At 40.6% G+C, this 22,145-nt stretch overlaps 1 protein-coding gene across 1 annotated transcript in view; it reads left to right on the top strand.

The window, feature by feature from the left end:
- Positions 1-22,145, top strand: part of stx1a (syntaxin 1A (brain)) — a 68,105-nt gene that overhangs the window by 28,367 nt on the left and 17,593 nt on the right. Inside the window, exons 4-5 of the mRNA XM_084350107.1 lie at positions 17,205-17,279; positions 21,846-21,919. Of these exons, the coding sequence (XP_084206233.1) occupies positions 17,205-17,279; positions 21,846-21,919 (149 nt within the window). The remainder of the gene's footprint in view (positions 1-17,204; positions 17,280-21,845; positions 21,920-22,145) is intronic.

The raw sequence follows: 22,145 nt of genomic DNA, 5'->3' as shown, positions 1-22,145 counted from the left end.
TGATAACGAGAGGTTAAAAGTCGATGATTATTGCTTCTCCTGCAGGGGCATCGGTGACCGTTGCATTGGCTTGTTCCCAGGAGAGTGTGAGGTTGTGAAGTGAAGCGCAGCGTTTTGTCGGGTAGGAGGTATCAAAATCTTCCTCCCTGAGCTCCTCCTGTGCAGCCACAGAAGCTGCCGTCCTCTAAGCCAGCTAACACGTGTAATATACATGTAGTCCTCTGCTGGGAAAAGCCTGGAAAAAGCGCTGCCTCTCCTTCCTCACTCTTCAGATGGTTCACCAGAACCTGTTCATGACCTTCAGCTCCTCCTGCGCCACCTTCTTCCTCTGCGGTTCCTCCAGTCTGCTGATTCATGATACATCAGCCCTCTCGCCTCTCAGCTGCCCTCTTTGAAAATGGCGGTGCAAGTAGATCTCCTTCCCTGCTGTACAAACCCTGAAGAAAAAAAACGCTCTTTAAGCTCCTCCCACACTGTCCTCACCCTTACTCAGGTCCTTCTGGTCTTCTGATCCAAGTCTGTCAACAGTTCTCCTCCTGTGCTGAGATCAGCCTGGAAAAAGTCCTGCCTCTTGGTCCTCAGTCCTCTCGCTGACTGTGGCCTCCTTGAAATCCTCAAACGTTCTCATCTGCTGACTGCAACTGAAAGTCTATTTGGCTGAAAAATGCTCTCATAAACCTTTGTTGAAGCCTTTTCAGTAAACCTATATGATACAAAATGCATGAAATTAATGATGCTTTTGTTGTTTCTTAGTATTTTCAGAGAAACAAGATCAATAAAAAATCAAGATAATACGTGAAGTGTGGATTTTTAAAGTTAATTTGCATTAGGATTAGCCTACAGGAGATAAAGGCCATAGATCCAACTGGATTTCATTACTAAGGGACTAAAAAGCCTTCCTGTTAAAGCAGAATTTAAACACGTCTAGTTTGTCTCCTCTTTCCCACAGTGGCTGACATGTTGTTTCAGATAGAAGTTTCCAGAATTAAGGACAGTTTACAGCAGATGGTGATATTTTCTCACTGACTCTCCATTTCTGTGGTTTGATAACTAGGTACAGCACTTTCACTCTGGCCCCTCTCTTTACTTGCAGGTCAGATACCTATCATCATGGTCCGCACTGGAGGAAAGGGTAGTTCAATCATTTGTGTAGCACTGCATCACCTTCAGCTATGGAGACTGGACGCCTCCATTTAGTCCCAGAGGAAGGCGGGAGGTGTCATCTTTGTGATTCAGGGGAGGTTTTATTCGACTTTCCATTTTATTATCAGCTTCAATTCAAGACACAACATGTAGGATACAATTGAGTCTCCAGTCAGCTTAACCTGTGTGTCTGTCACCAGTTCAGTAAATGTGCCCTCCTGGTTTGTACATTAAAACCATCTGAGACAAGCAGTCTGGTGTTATACCTCGTAGTGCTGTCTATACTGCTCAGAGGATGCAGAAACGAGAAAACCAGAAGAGGGACTTTTGATTTGTGTTTTCTCTCGGCTGCAGATCTTTCAATCAGTTGTTACGTCAAACTCCAGCTGCTGTCTGCTGGAAAATGAGTCCACAGCTTGAACCAAGTAACTCAGCCTGGGCTTGTTTCTCACAAAGAAAATAAATGTTAACTTCGTCTACCACTTCACATTTGGGTGGTGCAGTTGTTTTTCTACAAAATCAAGTACAAAACCCACAGTTTAAATCTTGAACCTCCACCGTGCCTCTGAAGAATGCACTTACACTTTAATTAAATGCAGGGAATCTGCTCGTTAGCACTGACACTTGAGAGCTTATTTAGCAACATTTCTAAGTCTGTTTTTCCAACCACTGAGTTTTCTCTCCCTCTGACATCCCAGCCTGCAGTTTTCTTTTTGTTATGATTTACAGTTTATTGGTTTTTCAGAAAAATTAAACATACAAACCAAATCAAATCGCTCAGCATTAGTCAAATAGAGATAATGTGTATGATGCTTAACTGCTCTGCTCCTCCACATACAGTAGATCTGTGTCATTGTTGTCTTGTTCCTTAGTCTGCCTGTGATCGCTCCTGTATGTTTTTGTTTGTCTGTCTTGCAAAATTGCTGCATTGTACATGTCTCATGTGTGCCTGCTTATGTATGCTGCTATTGTCTGTCCCTGCTCTGTTGCACTTTGGTCTACTCTGCTTATTGTTGCTAATGTATTTGTCCTGCTTTTATTGTTGTTTATGTCTTTGTCCTACTTTTATCTTATGTTTTATACTGAAACTGCCAGGGACAACAGATGAAAACTAGCCTCTTGGCTAATTCTGGCATATTTACAGCAATGTTCATCAATATGCACTGTCCCTGACAAATAAAATGAATAAATAAAAAAAGATAAACACATCAATCAGGAAAAAGAAGCAAGTACACAGACAACAAAATAAAAAGAAAGGAAGACATACCGCAACCATAGACAAAAATTAACCTAAAAAATACATTTCATACAATAAAAACACACAAAAAAGAGCCTCTTGGAAAAAAAAAAGATAGTGATGCACAGAGTACTTGAGTTTACAACCTTGCCTGTATATAGGTACAGTATTCTATCAGAACGCCATTAGATGCCCAAAGTGTACAAATGATACTTCCCCCATTTCAAGTTGTACTCCTCCACTTTATCAAGCAACCTATCGGACAACTGTTCTAGGGCAGCCAGCTGACCAAGAGAGGTGTGCCACAAAGATAGTGCTGGTGCAGAGGAGGCTCTTTATTCTTTGACCAGAAGTTTCCGGGCCTAACATGAGGACAGTCTGGGTCCAGTTAGAAAGTGGAGGGGTCAGATCACTTAATGCAGAGGGGTCACCCAAAATAAACAGACTAGGGGTGAACGGGATATTCTGCTCGATATTTTTCTCTACGATTGCATGTAGGGAAACCAAAATGCCTGGATTTTTGGGCAACCCCAGAGCATGTGTACTAGAGTACCATTTTTGTCCCGACACCTCTAGCACGCCGAGTTGTCAACCAAACCAACCTTGTACAGCCTGGATGGTGTCCAATAGACACTATTCAGTATTTTGAATGAAGTCGCGTCCGCAGTTTGACATTTTTTTCCCATTTCTAAGAATTCTGCCCCATTCTGCATCTGTGAATGACACCTTTAGGTCAGTTTCCCATGTCATTTTAAGGGACAATATATTAGAGTCCGAGGCCGTAAGGATCATAGCATCATCCAGACGGTTAGCTAAAATTTTAGACAGTATTTTACTGTCACAGGAGGTCAAACTAATAGGTCTAAAATTTTTACAGTCTCAAGGGTCTTTTCCTTCCTTCAAGATAAGGGTGATAATGGCCTCAATTAATGTGGGAGAGAGTTTTCCCTTCTCAAGAGCTTCATTATAGGTGTCTAGGAGTAATGGTGCTAGTTCCTCAGCATAAGCTTTATAAAACTCGGCCGTGAAGCCATCTAAACCTGGTGCTTTACTTGAAGGAAGCTGTTTAATAACGTCTCTTATCTCCTCAGTAGTAATAGGTGATTCAAGATGTTCAAGCTGGTCTTCTGACAACACTGGCAGATTAAGAGTTGATAGAAAGGATGTAATGTCTTTTCTGTCCTTCGACTCTGAAGTTTGAAGTTTTACATAAAAGTCTCTAAAGGCCGCATTAATCCCCTTAGGATCAGTCAGGACACACCCATTGTCCCTCCTAATGGCAGGAAAAGTACTCATTGCTTCTTTTTGTTTAATGTGCCTGGCAAGTAATCTACCAGCCTTGTCACCCTCCTCAAAGTATTTCTGCCTTGTCTGAAAGAGAGAGAATTCTATGTGGTGAAGAGAAGAATGTAAAACCTCTTGATGATGGGTTTTGTAGCTGCCAAATGTCTACTAGACCAGCTGCTTTGGACATATCTTTCTAATATAGGGTTCATTACCTCATTAAAATCACCCCCCATGATAATTGGATAGTCACACAAATCATTCAGTGTCTTCTCAAGTAGCCCAAAAAATGCAGGATCGTCTATATTTGGAGCGTACACATTCGCTTGTATGATACTATTTCCCTGGATCTCACAAAGCATCAACAGCATTCTCCCTGCCTCATCTGCACTCTATTTTAAGCATTTAAATTGTAGTCGCTTGTTACCTAAAGTTGCCACTCCTCTGCTCTTACTACTGCCGCAGGCAGCCGCCACAAAGCTCACCCAATCACCAGGAAGCTTTTGGGATTCTTGTGGTAGTAAGTGGGTCTCCTGCATAAATACTACATCACATTTTTTAGATCTAATGAAAGTTAATACCTTCTTCTTCTGCAGTGACAACCACCCAACCTCACGAGCGTGACCGTTAACATTATAATAACAAAGAGGAAGATATTTCAAACTTTGGCAATGAATTACACATTAAACAGAAGTCTGCATAAAGAAAATAACTAATTGTGTGACCCATGACGGCCATATGCAAAAACCAGAATAAAGGGCGAACATTGTAAGGACAAGGCCTGGGCTTACTTCACCTATAAAATCTCTCTTTACACAGTGAACATGAGCAGCGATGTTACCTTGCACAATATAGCGATTTTACTAACCTCCAGGTGAGTCCTCTCTTGATTGAAACGAGGGGGGAAAAAAACTCCTTCGCAAACAAAGTTATTATGAACTGATCTAAAAAAACATCCACTGAATACCCTAACAGAAAAAAGGATCCGTCGACCCACCACTAGTCCATATAGCCCACAAAGGATCGGTGATATTATTCATATGTCCAGATAAAATTGTCCGTTTAACAGGCAAATGGAAAAAAAAAAAAAAAGTGTGTGCGCCGTGCACCTGTGTTCCTGCGCGTCCGAGGGAGTGATAGACCTAGTGAGTTTAACAGTCAGAACCGGAACATTTGTTTTTCTATTTTTTTATTAACATTTTTATTATTATACAACACAAAGTAGACACAGCGAAACCACAAACAAGCATAGTAAAGTAAATCAGACAAGAAGAAGAAGAAGAAGAAGAAGGATCGGTACTGTACCATTGCAATTCGATTGTTCATACCAACATAATCAATACTTTCCTTAAAAAAAAATATCACCTGATACATGTATTCTGCCCACTAGTGGATAATCATTTAATGGATAATAAATTCTATTTATTTATTGTCTTTTATCCTGCTTAAACCTGGTTTTATTCTATTTATCTATTCACTTTCTATTCATTTATTTATTTTAATAAATGAATAGAAAGTGCGGGTTGCTGGAGCCTATCCCAGTATTCTAATGGGCGGAGGCTAGGGTATATCCCTGGATGGTCGCCGGCTCATCGCAGGGCCCTTCTGGCGTCAGAGGCTGCCCCACAGGGTGCCAACTGCACGCCAGGAGCAATGTCGGGGTTCAGTGTCTTGCTCAAGGATACTTCGGCCTGTAGCTCAGTTCCGCCCAGGGGAGCCAGGGTTTCAGCCTGCTGCTCTACCCACTGAGCTACAGCCACCCCTAAAAAAAAATATATATATAAATAAATAAAAAAAATATATCATAAACAAAATGATAAAAATTTGGGGGGGGGGGGGGTGTTTGTTAAAAGGTTTCATAAACATCTCAGTTCCAGAAAATTAGAATTTTCTGGCAACTTTTTTGATGTCAGGCATTAGAGGGTTAATTTACATGGAAACAAAGTGACAATGTGACTTACAGGGCTGCACAGCAAGAGTCCTCCACCATCTCAAATTTGGAACTCTGCGATAATTCCCAGAACTTGGTCTCAATTTTTTCCAAAATTATGCGCGGAATCATTCATCAAATCAGCCATTCGCTCCATTCCAAGAAGATCAAAAAATTCAAATAACCATGTTTCTTTTGAAAAAAAATGTGTCTTGCGTGTCTTCCAATTCATCAAAATTATTCTTTTAGCAACCAAAAAGCCTAGGCCTGCTATTTTCCTATCTTTCTTTGACCTGAGTTGTGCAGCCCTGTATCCCAACAAACAAATGAGAGGACAAGGAGAGGGTTCTATCTTCAGCATAAGTGACACTGAGTGGACCACATCCTCCCAGAAGGATTTGACTGCAGGACAGTGACACAAGTTCCTACTTGACCACGCCCATGTCAACAGAGTTCAGAGGAGCTGGGGAACCTGTTCCCACTGTAACTGAGTGTGGGCGTTAGGATTTGAGGATGAGCATATTAACAATTTATATAGACCCGAGACTGTGCCTCTGTGTGATGCTAAACCTCTCAATTTACTATCTATTTCAACATTGTACTCCAAATATTCTCTTGGGAATTTTGACAGTATTGATGTTAATTGTGCATATTTTAAGAAAGCATTGGCATTTAGACTATACCTCTTTCTGAGCTCCTCAAAAGACAAAATCACCCCATTTTCTACAATTTGTGAGATTACATTAATGTTGTGATGCTGCCATGTAAGGTCTGAAAATGGACTCCCTGCTGCTTTAAATGCTGCATTGTGCCATAATGGACATAATGCTAAGGCAGTCTTTGTTATTCCCAATTTTTTATAAACCTTTTAAGGTCTTCCTTTATGGAATTTACCAGAGGTTGAGCATTTAATCTTAATGCCCAAATATTTCATCCCCTCTTGTTTCCATATAAACGGAGCGGGTCCCAGATCTGTAATGTATGTACACTGATTTAAGGGTATGGTTTCACTTTTGCTCCAATTAATTTTATAGCCTGACAGACTGCCAAATGTTTTTATAATTTCCAATACTTTTGGGATTGAGCATGATGGCTTTAACAAAGTCAACAAATGTCATCTGCATACATATTAAGTTTGAAATCATAATCCCCAATTGAAAACACACGTAATATTTCTTTCCATCCTTATTGTACAAGCTAGAGGCTCTAATGCCAAGATAAATAACAATGGAGATTAGGGATGTCCCGAGTCAGTGTCATGGTCAAAAATATTACAGAGAAGGTCATTGAATACATCGCTCTGGATAACCAGCCCATCTCTGTGGTTTTAGTTGCTGACTTTGTTTACTTGGTTGTTTTTGTTAAAAAAAACAACCAAAAAAACAAATGAAAACCAATGTTGCAATAGGATATGCAGAATAAGAAAGAGCCATATGAAGGTATTTACTTTGTTTCAACAAAATAAAAAAAACTATCAAGAACAGCTTGGATGCAGGTGATTTTTTTCGTAATGCAGCTGTATTATCTAGGAAAATATTAGTTAGGGCTAAGTATCGGATCGGGACTCGGTAGCGGCAGATACTAAATATTAAATGACTCGGATCGGGATCGGGGTAAAAAAAACCTGATCGGGACATCCCTAGTGGAGATGGAGGACAGCCTTGTCTTGTAGATCGATAAAGTTGAAATGGTGCTGAAATTATATTATTGCTCTTAACTGCTGACACGGGTTCATGATAAAAAAGCTCTGATCCACTGTAAGCATCTTTGACCAAAACAATATCTGGACATTTACAAGTGTAAAACAAGTTCTGCCATTCAATGCGGTCAAATGCTTTCTCACTGAATGTGGGAGAGAGCTGGCAACTTGCATGATTTGCATAAGTCTCCTCATATTGTTAGATAATAATCGCCCTGGGATAAAACCAACCTGATCCAGGTGGATTAAAGTGGACACAGTTTTTTCTAATCTTTTTGCTAATATCTTTGCAAACAATTTATAGTCATTGTTAAGTAAGCTTAAAGGTCTGTAGTTGTTTACATCTAGGTGGTCTTTCCCAGGTTTTGGCAAGAGTGATGTTATAGCTGTCCGCATTGATTGTGGCATAAATTGCTTCTGTATAATGTCATTATATAAAATCTCAGAAAAACAGTGGTGTGATCTCTTTTGAAAAACATTTTAGAAGAACCGGAACATTTTGTGCGTTCATCTTTACCTTCATGCACTCCGGGGCCAGTGGTAGACCAACAGAAAAAGTATCAGAAAGGGGTTCAGCTCCTCGCAATTTAAGGCTGTGATACTGAGGCGCCGAGTACCATTAATCCAAAGCGCAGTAACGCCAAGCTATCCAAGGGAATGAATGTAAGCCAGGGCATTTTTATGGTCATCAAATTGGCGGGGGCCCTGCCCTGATCTCACGGTGAGCACTGCTGGGTAGTCGAGAGAAAATCTCATGCATTTTTCATGGAGCATCTTCTTACACTTGTTGAACTTCATGCGCTTCTCATTAACCAACTTGGAATAGTCGGCGAAGACCATTATACGATGCTCCTTCCAGGTAACTTTACCCATCTTGCATGCAGCCTCCGAGATGCGGTTTCGGTCCTGGAATCTGAGAAATCTGGCGATGATGGGTCTTGCTGGCGAGGGATGGTTCAGGATCTGGGCTCTTGTGCGATCCTCCAATCCTGTGCGCTCTGTCGATTTCCAGTCCCCCGGGGAAGGTGATGTTCAGGATCTCCGGTAAAGTTTTGATGAGGAATGACATGGTATCTCCTTCCTCGCTGCCCTCTGGGAACCCGATAAATCGTAAATTATTCCTTCGCTCCCGATTTTCAATGTCGTCCAGTTTTTGACGGAGAACTTCCACCTCTGTAACTGTGGCTGGAGGGTTAACCTGCTGTTGCTCATTAGCCTCCTCGAGGAAGCCCAGACGGCTCTCGACTTGAGAAATGCGGTTTGTAATTTCAGCTAGTTTGCTATCTGTAGCACTTGTTGTCACCCAGATAGCCTCCAGCTTCTTGTCGTGGGCGTCTGACCTTTCCAGGATTAGTGCAGTGAGTTTAGCAAACTCTATGGCTACATTACCGGGGATGGTGCTAGCGTCGGGTTCATCGGCGCCGGGCTTGTCATGAGGCTGTGGTTTCTTCAGATTAGCTCGGCTAGCATTGGCCTCTTCGTTAGCCTCCATTCCACCGGAGCCAGTTCTCGGGGGATTAGTGGTGCTTCTGGTAGTGTTTGGCATCGTTGCAATATAATGTCATCTTTTCACAGGATAACTCAAATAAAGTTGGAGTCTTTGTCAAGTTTCAAAGTTAGTATCATGGGATGGCTCCTTCGAGCAGCCATTCTCGTCAGCCACTTCATGTGACTCCCAGCCTGCAGTTTTCTAAAGAGGATCTTTCCTCTGACTCCTGAAAGTCCTCCCCTTGCAGCCCTGTAGATGCTTGTTTTAATTGCAGCCTGTGAGTGTTACTATTTCTAGTGCCGGTTTTTGGCTGAGTGCGCTCCCTCCTTCGGAGTGCGGTTTGCCAAAGCTCCGCCACCCTTCACAAAAATTTGAAAGTGTAGTTCCCCCAGCTTTCTCTATTCCCTTTGTTCTTCCTCAGCTATCCCTTTTCATTGTTTCCCTCCTTTATCTCTCCCGATTCCCTCTTCTCTTACATCTCCCTCACAATGTCCAAGCTGATGTAGTGTAATAGCCGCCGAAGACTAGGCTTTACACCCTGGAATAACAATATCCCTCTTAAAATGAGGTCAGCATGGTCAAAGTCAGGGCTAAGGACACACGCGGCAGAGGTCAAACCTGGTGAGGTAACTCATTCACGTAGGGATAAATCAGTTTAATTGCCCTCTGTCCTCTTGACTCCTGAACCGGCGGTCAGTGAGAGGTGTGTAGTGTTAGTGCTCTGATCTAGATTGAAATGTCAAGTGTTGGGAGGCGGGGGGAGGTTTCAAAGTGACAGTAACAGCCACAGTAGTAACACTGTGTTGAAAGACGCTGCAGGAGGAAGAGAGGTTGTTAGAGAGAAGGAGGGTGTTGTTAGCAGAGACTTAATCAGGTAAAACATCCACATCTGCACTTGAGTGGTACCCAAAAAGAGTATTTTTTCTCTTTATGTTACTATTTTATGGTGCTTTATTTAATTTTAGTATCATTACATATTTAGATTACTTGAGTATTATCATGTTTTTATCATGTGCGTTTAAAAGCCTTCAACTCGCCTCCAGTTAGTTAGAGCTGAAGAAGCCTCTTGGATGAGAGGTGAAACGTCTTCAAGAAACTGAAGTCCAGTTGCCTACGATACAGCACTTAGAAGTGCTACGTTTAAGTAACTACTGAATATTTACCAGAGTCTGCTTGTTTTCTTATTTGCATATTTATGTATTTACTTCTTTATTGTTTTGTATTTGCCCGTTACTGGGCAACAAGTGTCGCTGTCCACTTGCTTTGTTTTTTGTCTGTTTTGTTGTGTCCATTTACTGCATTGAGGGGTCGTCACAGAATAAAGAAGAAGTCTAATAGTCACTAACAAGCGTTTTAAATAGTAATAGTTGTCCCTGACTGAGGCAAATCTGTTCATCAGCTGTCAGAAAGGAAAACTCCAGACTCTTCACTCCCTTGAACAGTTTAGTGGTTAAACTCTATCTGTGTTGTTAGTTTGTCATTACCTGAATTTATACTGTATTCCTGCAGTAAGGCAAATATTAGTCATGTTTGAGCGATGAGCTCAGACTCTGCCTCTCTGAAACATCAGCCAGGTGGACTCTAGACGATCAATAAGCGGAGCAAACACACAAAGGACTGGTAATATATTTACAGAGTGAGCAGAGGGAGGCAGAGAGATACTGCGAGATGTAGAGAAAGATAAATGGCTGCAAGTTAGAGATTGGAATGGCAGCGATTGACCCTGAGTTGAAGCACTGGAAGCTGTATCAGCTCGGTGTCTTGTCAGTGTCACGCTACGCTGACATCAGACTGACACACACACATTGATATAATAGTAGGAGGTGTCTTATCGGTGAGAGAGGTGGACCTCTGATTGTGACAGTGAAGAGGAAACCTGGATGGTGTTCTTATGTGAGTGGATAAATGCTGCTGCTGCAGAGCTAAATAGGATTGGTGTAGTAAGAATCGGCCAGGACTTCCAGGATGTTCATCTTTAATTAAATCACACTACTAAGTGATGTAGGTACCATCATGATCAGTAGACATGAAGGCTGGCAGCATAGTGCAAATGAAATCAGATCTGGTGCTTTAGCAAAGGCTGTTAAAATTACGTCCAAATGATGCTGCAATTATACCAATATACCGGCTATAAGTTGGCATCTTTCTGGTGAATCATCTCCACCACAGCTGACGAGATAATACGTTTCAAGTGCAGTGTTGCATCTGCATGTGTCATGTTTTACTTTCCACTTCCTGTCTTTGTCTTTTTCCTGCCCTTTTTCTGCATACACCTGTGTTTCATTTGTCAATAAGCCCCTGTGTGTTTGAGTCTGTGTTTTTCCTTCACTCTGTCGCCTGCGTTCTTATGTGTCATGTCTGTTCTGTGCTCCTATATTCTCCTCCTGTTTTACCTGCATTTGTGTCCTTTTTGTCAAAATCACCACAACAGCTCATTTGTCCCCCAGAACGACATATATTACTGTTTCTAAAACAACATGACCAAGTTTGACATTTTGGGATATACATTATTTTCCTTTTCATGTATGTTTGCTAAATATGAAGCTAACTAGCTTAGTACAAAAACTGATGAACATATATTAACGTGTTAAATCTTATTTGTTTAGTCTGTACAAAAAACAAACATTAAAATGACAAATTGATATTTTACAGTTCTTCTAGCAATTATAACCTCACACTTCTCACTGTCACTCTGCTGATACTTCATGCTGACATCATTTGCCTCTGCAGGTCCCTCTACCAGCACAAACCTCTTAAAATGTGCAATTTTTTTGTTAACAAAGGTTTAATATTCATGTGCGTGTTTTTAAAAAGGGCAGACTGGCCTTTTCCACCAAATATAACCGTGTAATCATCTTCTTTAAATGGTCAGCTTCCTAACTGGAGTGTCTTTGACTGAAATGGGAAAGTGTTGAGTGAGCTGGTGCCTGTCATGTGCGCTCTGTTTCTGTGTTTCAGTCATTCTGGTTTAATTTTGTCTGGGCAAACAGAACAAAATTGTAATTTGTGGCCAGTACACTGCCAATTGTGGGAATAGTGACATTCTCCTGCTATCTGTCATCCTGGTGTTCAGATGGTTGAAGATGAACGCAGTGGATGCACTTAACTACAATGTCTTAGTTGTGAGTCCTTTTGAGGGTCAATTTTTGTTGCATTTAAGGGATTAGTCTGGTGTTATTGTAGTTTTTATATTAGCAAAAGAAAGCAGTCCATCTCTCATTTGGTTCCTGCAGAAGATGTAAACCTTTTAAAACAGAACATCTCCTAAAACAAAAAGCACTTCATCCTGTTGTCTTTACTTTTAACTGGCATTTAAAAATAAGTCTTCGGTCCATAGGAATTATCTTTAAATGATCTCTATCTCTGAGTCCACATTTCCTGCATTTCTTCCTGCCTCTTAGCATTTCTCTCTCTCTCGCTCTCTCTTTTTTCCCTCTGCCACTTTGAAACAATCTGAAGCTGGCGAGAGGACCGACTGCACACATCGCCATAGCAACACAATCTTAATGATGGCAACAAGCGTGACCTGAAGATTCGATTTGAGAGCGTCTGGGAGAGGGATGGGGTGTGAAGCCACAGCTCAATTGACTCCTCAGTTTTGCCCTCTAATTTGCTTCCCTCTCACTTCTCCCTCTGCTTATTCATCAGTGTCTGCACTCGTCCTCTTTCCAGGCAGCCAATAATGAGGCTGAATAGACACTTGATCGAGCAGGTTGGCCTCCTCTGTTTGGTAACCACGAGGGGGAAATCTAATCTAAGTCCTTAACACACGTTACCGCACACACACTCCACGCACCGCCCCAAACTGAGCTCGGGTGTTCATGTCATTATCTCTGTGATGCCGGCGCAGCTGACCTCATGGAACGGGCTACCAGAGGCTGCTATGGTTACACAGAAATGAGAGAGACACTTCCTCATAACCTTACACCCCTGCGTGTTTCTGAAGTTGTGCAAGGATGAAGATACAAAACAGAAAAATGCATTAAATAAACGCTCTGTCCTTTATTTATAATGAATAATTTAGACTAAAAGTAAACAGATACAGTTTTTAACAGGTCATCTGTGATTTACTGTATAACTGATTACACTCACTCTGCAGGGCCCTGCTTATTCGTTTTGACCCGAGGGCCTCAGCCCACCACTTCAGATCACTCTCTGACCCTGACAAACTCACTGTATGCTGCATACATTTTGCCATTGGCAGCACGATTATTGACAGGAGACACAATTTTATTCAAATGTATACCAAGGTTGTGTTACCGCTGCGAGTGTTTGTTTTAGAATTACTAGCGGAAAGAAAACCTTTTTTCATATTTATGTCATTCTTTAGAATTTGATATCCTATGTTTCAAGGACTTGATTGAATTATCGCTCGTTTCCTCTGCAGCTATCAGATTGGATTAGCTTCTCTGTATATCCTCCATGATCCTTGTATCATTTTACTACGGTATTGCATAACGGCTGCACGCTTGTTCTTCTTTTCCTGCATGTTATAAAGGTTCCTATACATTACTCTGAGGTACAGGATTTAAGAACAAAGGAGGATCTATTGGCAGAATGGAATATAGTATTCATAATTGTGTTTTCATTAATGTGTATTCACCTGAAACTAAGCATCATTGTTTTTATTTTACCTTGGAATGAGTCTTTTATATCAGCCAGAGCGGGTCCTCTTCAAGTCTGCCATGTTTCTACAGTAGCTCACAATAGACAAACCAAACACTGGCTCTAAAGACGGTCTTATGGTTGCAATGTGCAACCGCACCACTAGATGTCACCAAATCCCACTCACTGGATATTTAAAAAAAACATTAAAAGCACCCAAGGAAGTCCAGTGTCAAATTTGGTTGCAATTTGGAAACGTGTTGCGTTCAGTATTAAAACATTTTGAATAAACAGCCAACACCGCTCTGTGCAGCAGCGACTCACGTGTGATCCCTCTCACACGATCTCATGAGGAAGCAAACCTAAACACGATTGATGTGGTGCAACAACTTGCTTTTATGAGAAAAAAATCATATGCAGAAGGTTAAATGAGTGGGGAGACACAGTCAACACAGGTTTTCTATTCTTCAGCAACAACTGGAGGTGAGATTTTAAGAGTCTGTCAACAGTAGTATGCTAGCTAACGTTAGCTTCAAGCGCTAGAACATTTACCAGCTGCTGCGGGATTTATGGTAAATGTCTGTAAATGTCTGTAATTTTTCTTTTTTTTTTTTACAGTGGGACTCACTCATAGAAATATTGCTCTACAGCACTACTAGTGGTCAAAAACTCCATCGGTTATCTTTAAGAAATACAAGAACCTTCCTGGCTGTCTTGGTGACCCAGGGTTTAAAATCCTGATCATGTTATTCACAATTCCTTGGTGTGAGTTGGTTCAGGGACCTTTGTTGCATGTCATCCCTTCTTTCTCTCGCCTCATTTCCTCATTTTCTTGTCATGTCTCTATTATTAATAAAAGATACACCTGCCTACGCTCCATTAATCTTACATTCATCGAACCTGTCAGTAGCAGCTGGATATAAAATGATCCTCTGTGTTCGGGTCTGAAGTTATCAGTTAGCACCCCGCATGTCCACCGCTGAGCTGTATGCACCACAAGCTGATGTTCTCTGATACGTCTGTTAAGCAGATTAACGGCTGTAATACTTTGCTGATCAGTGTGTAATAGGTTCACTATCTCCACTGAGCTGCTATAGTGTTACCTTATCATACGAGGTGGTCAGAGGATTTACCCCGGCTAGTGTTTGCTGCTGATTAGGATTCATATGAAAAACACAGTGTGAATAAAGTGCCGCCTTATTATAATAGATTTTATTGTCTTGTTTGTGTTTATGAGTTTTCCGCTCAGTATGCTCGCCTGGTGGGACTGTTTTTAATCTCCAAAGTGTCTCAAAGTGCCATGAAGAGCACTCACGATATGTGCAAATATTATGTTTTAATAATTGAACATTTAGCGACTGAAGTCTTCCTCATTCTGTGTAATCAAATCATCCATTGAAGCTCCGTCTGTAAATGAATGCAGATATTTGCTGTGTTTTAGTTCGGTCGTGCAACCCTCCATCTCGTATTCATCTTTGTCATTTACGCAGCTTTAAAGAAGCAGGTAGGACGCAGAAATAAACTCATTATAAAGAAGTACTGCAGGCACTTCTCTTTGATTGAATAGTTTGACTTGAGTAACTTTTAAGGACCTTTTTTTTTATGTCTGCTGGCTTCCTGGGGCTTGTTAACATATGGAGATTTGCTTCTCTTGTGGCATTAAGATGATAAATGACTCTCACTTCTTGCAATGTACTAAAAATGGCAATTATGCTCCTGGGTAAAGTGTGTGAGAGAGAAAGTGCGTAAAAGGCACTCTAAGCCACTTTTTTTGTCTTTTCTCTCTGGAGTAAAAAAGAAATGGGCAACACTTTACTTAAAGTCCCTTTTTTAGCATGTATACGCACTATACTCATTAAAAAAATGGTTTATAACACATAATGTTGTTGTAAGCAGATATAAATGTTTATTGGTATATCTCTAAACAATTATAACTCCTCATCTAGGGTCCATAGGTGGAGGCTGGTATATGAACAAATGACAAATGTCAATATTGTCTAATACAATAATAAAAAACACGTCTTCACTGAAGGATTATTGACAAATACTGTGCATTGATAAAGACTCAAAATGTCCTTACATGTGCTCAGTTATGAACCAATTATTAAATTATGCTGTCGTTGCCGTTGCCGCACCAGATGTGGCCTTTGCATTTGTTATTTAGTATTTTCTTCAGTTAAATCAGGTTTGTTGTTGTTGTTTCTCTGGTTTTTGTTTCTTATTCATCTTCTCATTATGTGCTATTTCATGAAATACAGATATAAAAGAGAATGCAGAGAATTTTCTTCACAGATGATGGAACGTGTGGATCGTACGCCACGAAAAGAAGTTAAAAAATGAACTACAGAGTAGTTACAACATCTATAATTAATGTGTTAGACAAGTCGCAATTAATGTAAGAGGTTTACAGCTAATTATCCTGACCTACAACGCTAGATAAATGTGTTTTCACTGCACTCTCCGTCGTGTAATAATCTGTGTATTGTGTAAAAATATGATGAAACTTATGGCTTGACTGTAGCTGTAATGAGCAACAGAAGGGAGAAAAGATAAAAAGGAAAAGTGGGTCGGTCCTTCAGTTTGTCATGAGCAACATGATGTGACAATCGCTCCAGCCATCCTTCAGTGCAGCTGCCTTTTGAAGATTTCCCTGATGAGAAGATCTGTCTATACGCTCGGTAGATACGAGTGTTGGAAGAAATAGCTGCCTCAGCATTTACATTAGAAAGAATAAGTTGTGTTATTTTGTTTTTCTGTTAATTTGCTTTTCACGTAATTTGGCTGCACTGGTATCTCTCAAGAAAGTTTATTTTAGCACAGCAGAGAAACTCGTGCAACACCGGGCTCAAGATAGATAGAGGCGTCAGAAGAGGTGCGCTGCGTTTTGTTGAACAGCGTCAAACCCCCTCATTTCTGCAACTTTCCCAAATTGACAATTTGGCAAAGGGCACGCCTACTTCGTGCAGCAGTTGGCCAGCTGTGCAGATGTGAAAAAGTCAGCAGTGTTTAAACAGACGATTACTTTTATATATATCATTTTGTTATAAAATGTCACTCCAAATCCCGAAGAAACTCAGTTTACTTCATAAATGACAAAGAAAAGCAGCTCAAGTTTGGCATTTTTGCCTGCAAAACAATTAAAACGATTAAAGTTGGCGTTGGTAAGACTGCAGAAACAAGCAGAGTCAAGCTAAATGTTGTATTTGACCAACAAAAATCCCACCTCCTCCCTTCAGAGCCATTCCTCCAAAACACATGAAGTGCGCTGCTTGACTACAGACAGCCCCCATTGTTGGCTAATTCACTACGTTCAACATGCTCGAGTTTGCTGATCTGATTAGTATTCATCCAAATCTGCTCCAAAATCTGCTCTTCTTGTCCAGATTTTGCTGCAATCCATCCTGATTATTTCACTTGTTCTGGTCACCAAAATAGCCAATTTTACCCGTCAACACCCACATGTGCCCATCATCTGTCCACATGAGAATAAGCTCCATGTCTCTGTAGACTGCACAGTGTGTGTGTTTGAGAAAAGAGGACAGTGAACTGTAGAGAGAAGTGAAGGACGCTGGTTCTCTGGACAAAAAGACGAAGCGTGAAGGACAACATGTGCTGTTGAGGACTGAAGTTGATGAATAGTTTGTCTCTGTTGGGAGTGACACAGTATTGATTTTGTATCTGAAACTAGTCAGCACACAGGTTGAGTGTGTGTCCACTAATCTCTCTTCTCTTCTCTTCTCTTCTCTTCTCTTCTCTTCTCTTCTCTTCTCTTCTCTTCTCTTCTCTTCTCTTCTCTTCTCTTCTCTTCTCTTCGCAGAAACTAAGGCTGAGCTGGAGGATCTTATGGCAGACATCAAGAAGTTGGCCAACAAAATACGCTCCAAATTAAAGAGTGAGTACAATTCTTCCATTTTCTTCTGATAGAGCTGCAACTAATGATTATTTTCTGCACCCATCATTACTCAAACCCTGCGGTTGTTTGTGTTTCGTACACAGAATTTCAAACATTGACAAATTGGCCAAAAAGAATGATGCTTTTCTTAAGATATGAAACGAGAACAACTAGCGAATCCCTGTGTTTGAAGTTTCACATGAATCATTTTGTGCTCCTTCAGCTCCTCTTGACAAGTCTGCTCTAGCTGAAACATGTAATCAAGTTAATTAATTGATTATTCAACAGAAACTTTATGAACAACTATTTTTAAAATCTATTTATCGTCTTAGTCATTTTTCAAGCTAAATATTTAAACGTTCCAGCCTCTCAAATGTGAATATTTGCTGCTTTATCTTGTTTTACACAGTAACATAATGTGTTAGTAGTAGTATGAAGGATATAACTGGACTGCTCACAGCAAAAAGACCTTCAATAATTTGAAGAAGTCAAGTCTACATCTACACAGTACAATCTGACAAAGTCACTTTTCTTACCAAGCAGATTAGACTAATAATTTCATGTTAAAACTTTTTAGCTTCTACAACTTAAATTTAAAAGTCTACTTTACTTTGTAATGTGATCGGTTCCCTGGCTTTTTTTTAAAGTAAAGTTAGCTTTTCAAATTTACAGCGTAACAAGCATTTTACTCTATTTCTTCAGCCCAGTCACCAGAATAAATGTTAGCGAAATACGTTTCTGCAAACCACACATATGTCCAAACTTTACGTTTCTTTACGTTGTAACCTTAGGTTCAATTTTTATTTTATGTTGTGACGCTGTGCTTATGCTCTGCTTGTAGTTTAGGCACATTGGTTTTGCCAGTTTAGGCAAAACCACTGGGATAGGGTGATGAAAAGAAAGAAAAGTTTTGGCTTGAAGAAACTGCTCTGGTTGCCACAAACCTGGCTGAGATGTCTTTAGGTCGCCACTAAAACATTCGATTTTGTCATGACAAACACTGCTTGAGATGTCCTGACTTCCTGTCAAAAATATCCAAGTTTTTTTACCAGAAACACGGCAGGAAATTAACTCAATGTCTCCTTTAAAATATCCAGTGGTTTCACACCTAAAAATGTGAAACACAGTCAGGAACTGCTGTCACTGGCTTGGCAACCTTCTCGCTTAGTTCCACCACCATCCCCTTCCCTTCACGATTTTACGGTGATAAACATGTCATGTGAACATGTGTAGAAATTTCAATATGATGAGTAGCCTATAGCACATACACATACAAACGGTCTGCAGAAATATTAACTGCCAACATTTTATTCTGGTGACTGATTTTGTGACGTTTTACAGACCAAAGGATTAATCAAGAACTAAATGAATCATGAGGTGCAGCCCTGAAATCTGCCTTACAGCATCATGACCATATCCATAACCAGTGTGTGCCGCTGTTCCTCTTTTATATGATGTGATGTGTGGGTGCTGTCTCAGGAGAGGAGAGAGGGGAACAAGTGAGACATAAAGAGACAGTGAACTATATAACACTTGGCAGCTGACAGACGACTCAGTTTACACTCGTAGACTCTGCTCTGCAGTGGGCAGAGTGATTAGTGTGAGGTAGTGGCTGTGATTCATATGCACGAGTACACACGGGTTGTGTTCACACTTTCTGCACACAGACTGGCTGATGTCACAGCTACATACTGTGTGCAGGCATTACGGATGTGTAGCTGGTCCTGGATCACACCCCCAACATGTACAAGGAGATTTCTGCTTATTATTTATCCCTGCATGTTTATATGTCTGTACAGTATGTGTGTGCGTGAGGCCTCTAATCTTCTTATTCTCTGATTTGTCTGCCACCCTCCCACCTTTGCTGCTTAGCTTGTACACATTACCTTAATCTTTTACACTTCCTTGTACATAGCTTCCTCGTCTACATATATTTTCTTGTATCTATGTGCCACTCTTGAAAACTATACTATACTGTATAACAAACTCTCCTGTGACTCCCTACAGGACTCAGGTGTCAAAGAAGAGGGGTCAGAGATAAATTATCTGTTTACAGTATCTCTCAGGAAAGTAAAGCGCAACTTCTGTGCAGAGAGCTAGAAGATAATGGCCCCTATTGCTCATCGTACACACAAACACACACATATACACACAGTGTCGTCTGCACATATACTGTATGTAAGTGCCATCAGGCAGAACAGGCTCGGCAACACAGACTCCTAATTGTGTCACTCCAGTTCACATCAGTTGTTGCCACAGGATACCAGTGTGTGTGTGTGTGTGTGTGTGTGTTTGTGTTTGTGTGTTCAGTTAGTGACCTCATCTTTTTTAAAATATATAAAAAAATCTATAGTTTCAAAGTCAATTTTCAACACTGCGGATAATGAAGTTCTTAACTTTATCTATGCTCAGTTGTTGTTTTAAATACATATAATACATATTGGTAAAGTTCTTTTCTGCAAACCACGAATATGTTGAAACTTAAGTTTTCAATTTTATGTTTTAACAACATTGTGCTTATAGTCTGGTTAGGTTTAGGCACAAAACGTTCCAGGGTTGGAAATGCCTCTGGGTCTCATTAAAAATATTTGGTTTTGTAGACACAAACAAAGCTGGAAAATGTGACAGCGGCCTCTGGCTTGGCAGCCGCCTCGCCTTGCTGTAACACCATCACCATCCCCTCCACCTCATGACATGAAAGTCAGCTCTCACATGAGATGTGAACCTGATATTGCTGTAATCTAAATATTCTGTGTACGACATTTACAAATTTAAAACTATTAGTGGTTTGCAGAAATGTAAAATGCCAATTTTTTATTCTGGCGACCAACTTGTAGGTGAGAGCAGCCTGAATCTGTGAAGAGACAGTTTTAGTACATTTTAGGAGTCGATTAAGTTGTTCCCACAACGATTTTGGCATGATATTGACGCCTCAAATCCCACTACACATTATTGATATTGCCAAACACAATAAAGTTAATTAAAGTCCTTGTCATTTCATGAACAATTAGATACAATGGATGTTTTGTGACAAGGCCTGTGTGGCCTTGCATGTATAATGAATTTCTTGCCTTACAAGCTTTATTCGCTGTAATATTCTGTTGTATAGTCAGTGAACCGGTTTACTGTGTTGGCTCAAGCTGTTTATCTGCATAAAAGGTGCGTACAGAAAAGCAGCTACAGGTGTAGAAATGTCACAAAATGTCCCTGAATGTGCTGGAGTATCCATCTCATCCCTGTTTGACCCATTCATCCACCATGACCGTATCTCACGCCTGTTTAAATGAAAGAAGAATAGGAAAATGTAAATGAGCAGCCTCTTACATCCGTGTGTAATTCAGTTATTCATTGAGCACCTCTCATGGCCTCACATCGACAGTCTCTTTAATTCACGTTGTTATTATGCTCAGCAGCGGCTCCTCTATGATGACTTCCTGAGGTGCAACTGTGAGGGAGCAGTCAGGAAAGTGTCTATTATGGGCAAAAGTGTTTTGTTTTTATTCTCTGAAGAAGAATGAAAAGAGCAGAGTCATCCCAGTACCTTGATTAATTTGTTAATAGTCAGGCCTCTACCACCCTTCCAGTTATTCCCTGTCCGTCTGAGTGTTTGATTTAATGTGTGATTAGTTAATATTTCTGTCGTACTGTTCTAACCCCATCTTGCTATAATTGGAGTCATCTCCCGCCAGGTGTGTCACTGTCTGCAGCTAATCTAACACACTAATGGTCCCATTAGTCTAATATCTTTTGTGCACATTTATGACTGTATGCTCAGGGATAATTTTTCGAAACCTATTTTATTCACAGCTCTGTTTAATACCACCATTGACTGCTGACTCCATCCTCTTAACCAGCCAGTACGGCTGCAACTGATCAGCAACTGATCACCTTTAGACTCAACAGCACCGATTTTGTTCACCTCTGTTTCTATCTCCAGGCACAAGCGGTGTTCCTCACGGCTCTGTTCTGGGCCTCCTATCATTTATTATTTAACTCCAACCTCTTGGTCATATCTTTTGGAAATATCACATCCATGTTCACTGTTATGTTGACGACACACAGCTCTACTTATCCACCAAGCCTCCAATCTCCACGCTCCCTTTCTGACTAGAAAATTAAATCCTGTCTCTCCTGCAACCTTTTGATTTATTTTCAGACCAGATTAACATTAAATTTGGTGTGAATATTCATGGCTATCAGAGGGTTATTGATCATGATTTTGACCTCGAGCAGTTTCTCTTCTTCAGTTTTTCTCCTGACCAACATATGGCAAGGTAGCTCACAAACATTGCTGAATTGCTGAATTTTTCTGAGATCTTCTGTGAATTTAATCCTTGTGTTTCTGATGACCTCCTGATCTTTCTTCTTACAGCCTCCTCAGGTCAAAATGTCAAAAGAAGTGCTTATCTCTTGCAATGAGGTTTTCTGAGCCCATTTCTGCTCTCCTGAATGCTGCTCTTTTTGATTACACGAACCTCTTCACCTTTCTCGTTCAAGTGTTTGTGTGTTTCAGTTGCAGAGCACTCACCCTGTAACTGAGTGTATCATCTTCGTGTTTCTTTTCAGGTATCCAGCAAACCATTGAGCAAGAAGAAGGCCAGAATAGGTCATCAGCTGACCTGAGGATACGCAAGACACAGGTACAGGATAGAGAGCAGCAGAGCCAATATCTGTGTTGTAATTGCTTACGTCATACTAATACAACATGTGTCAGAGGACACGCCACAGAAGGTAATCAGCAAAAATATATCAGAATGTCTACAGATTTTGATTTTTACAAATGTACAGATATAACTTAACCAGAAAAAAAGCTAAATGTTTTATAAACATGTAATACGTATTATTAGTTTGCCAAAAATCTTTCTC

The sequence above is a fragment of the Pagrus pagrus genome, assembly GCF_965226575.1.
Source record: "Pagrus pagrus genome assembly, chromosome: 4".
Taxonomy (NCBI): Eukaryota; Metazoa; Chordata; class Actinopteri; order Spariformes; family Sparidae; genus Pagrus; species Pagrus pagrus.
The sequence above is the reverse complement of the archived record's forward strand: the minus strand, read 5'-3'. Positions and strand labels throughout refer to the sequence as shown.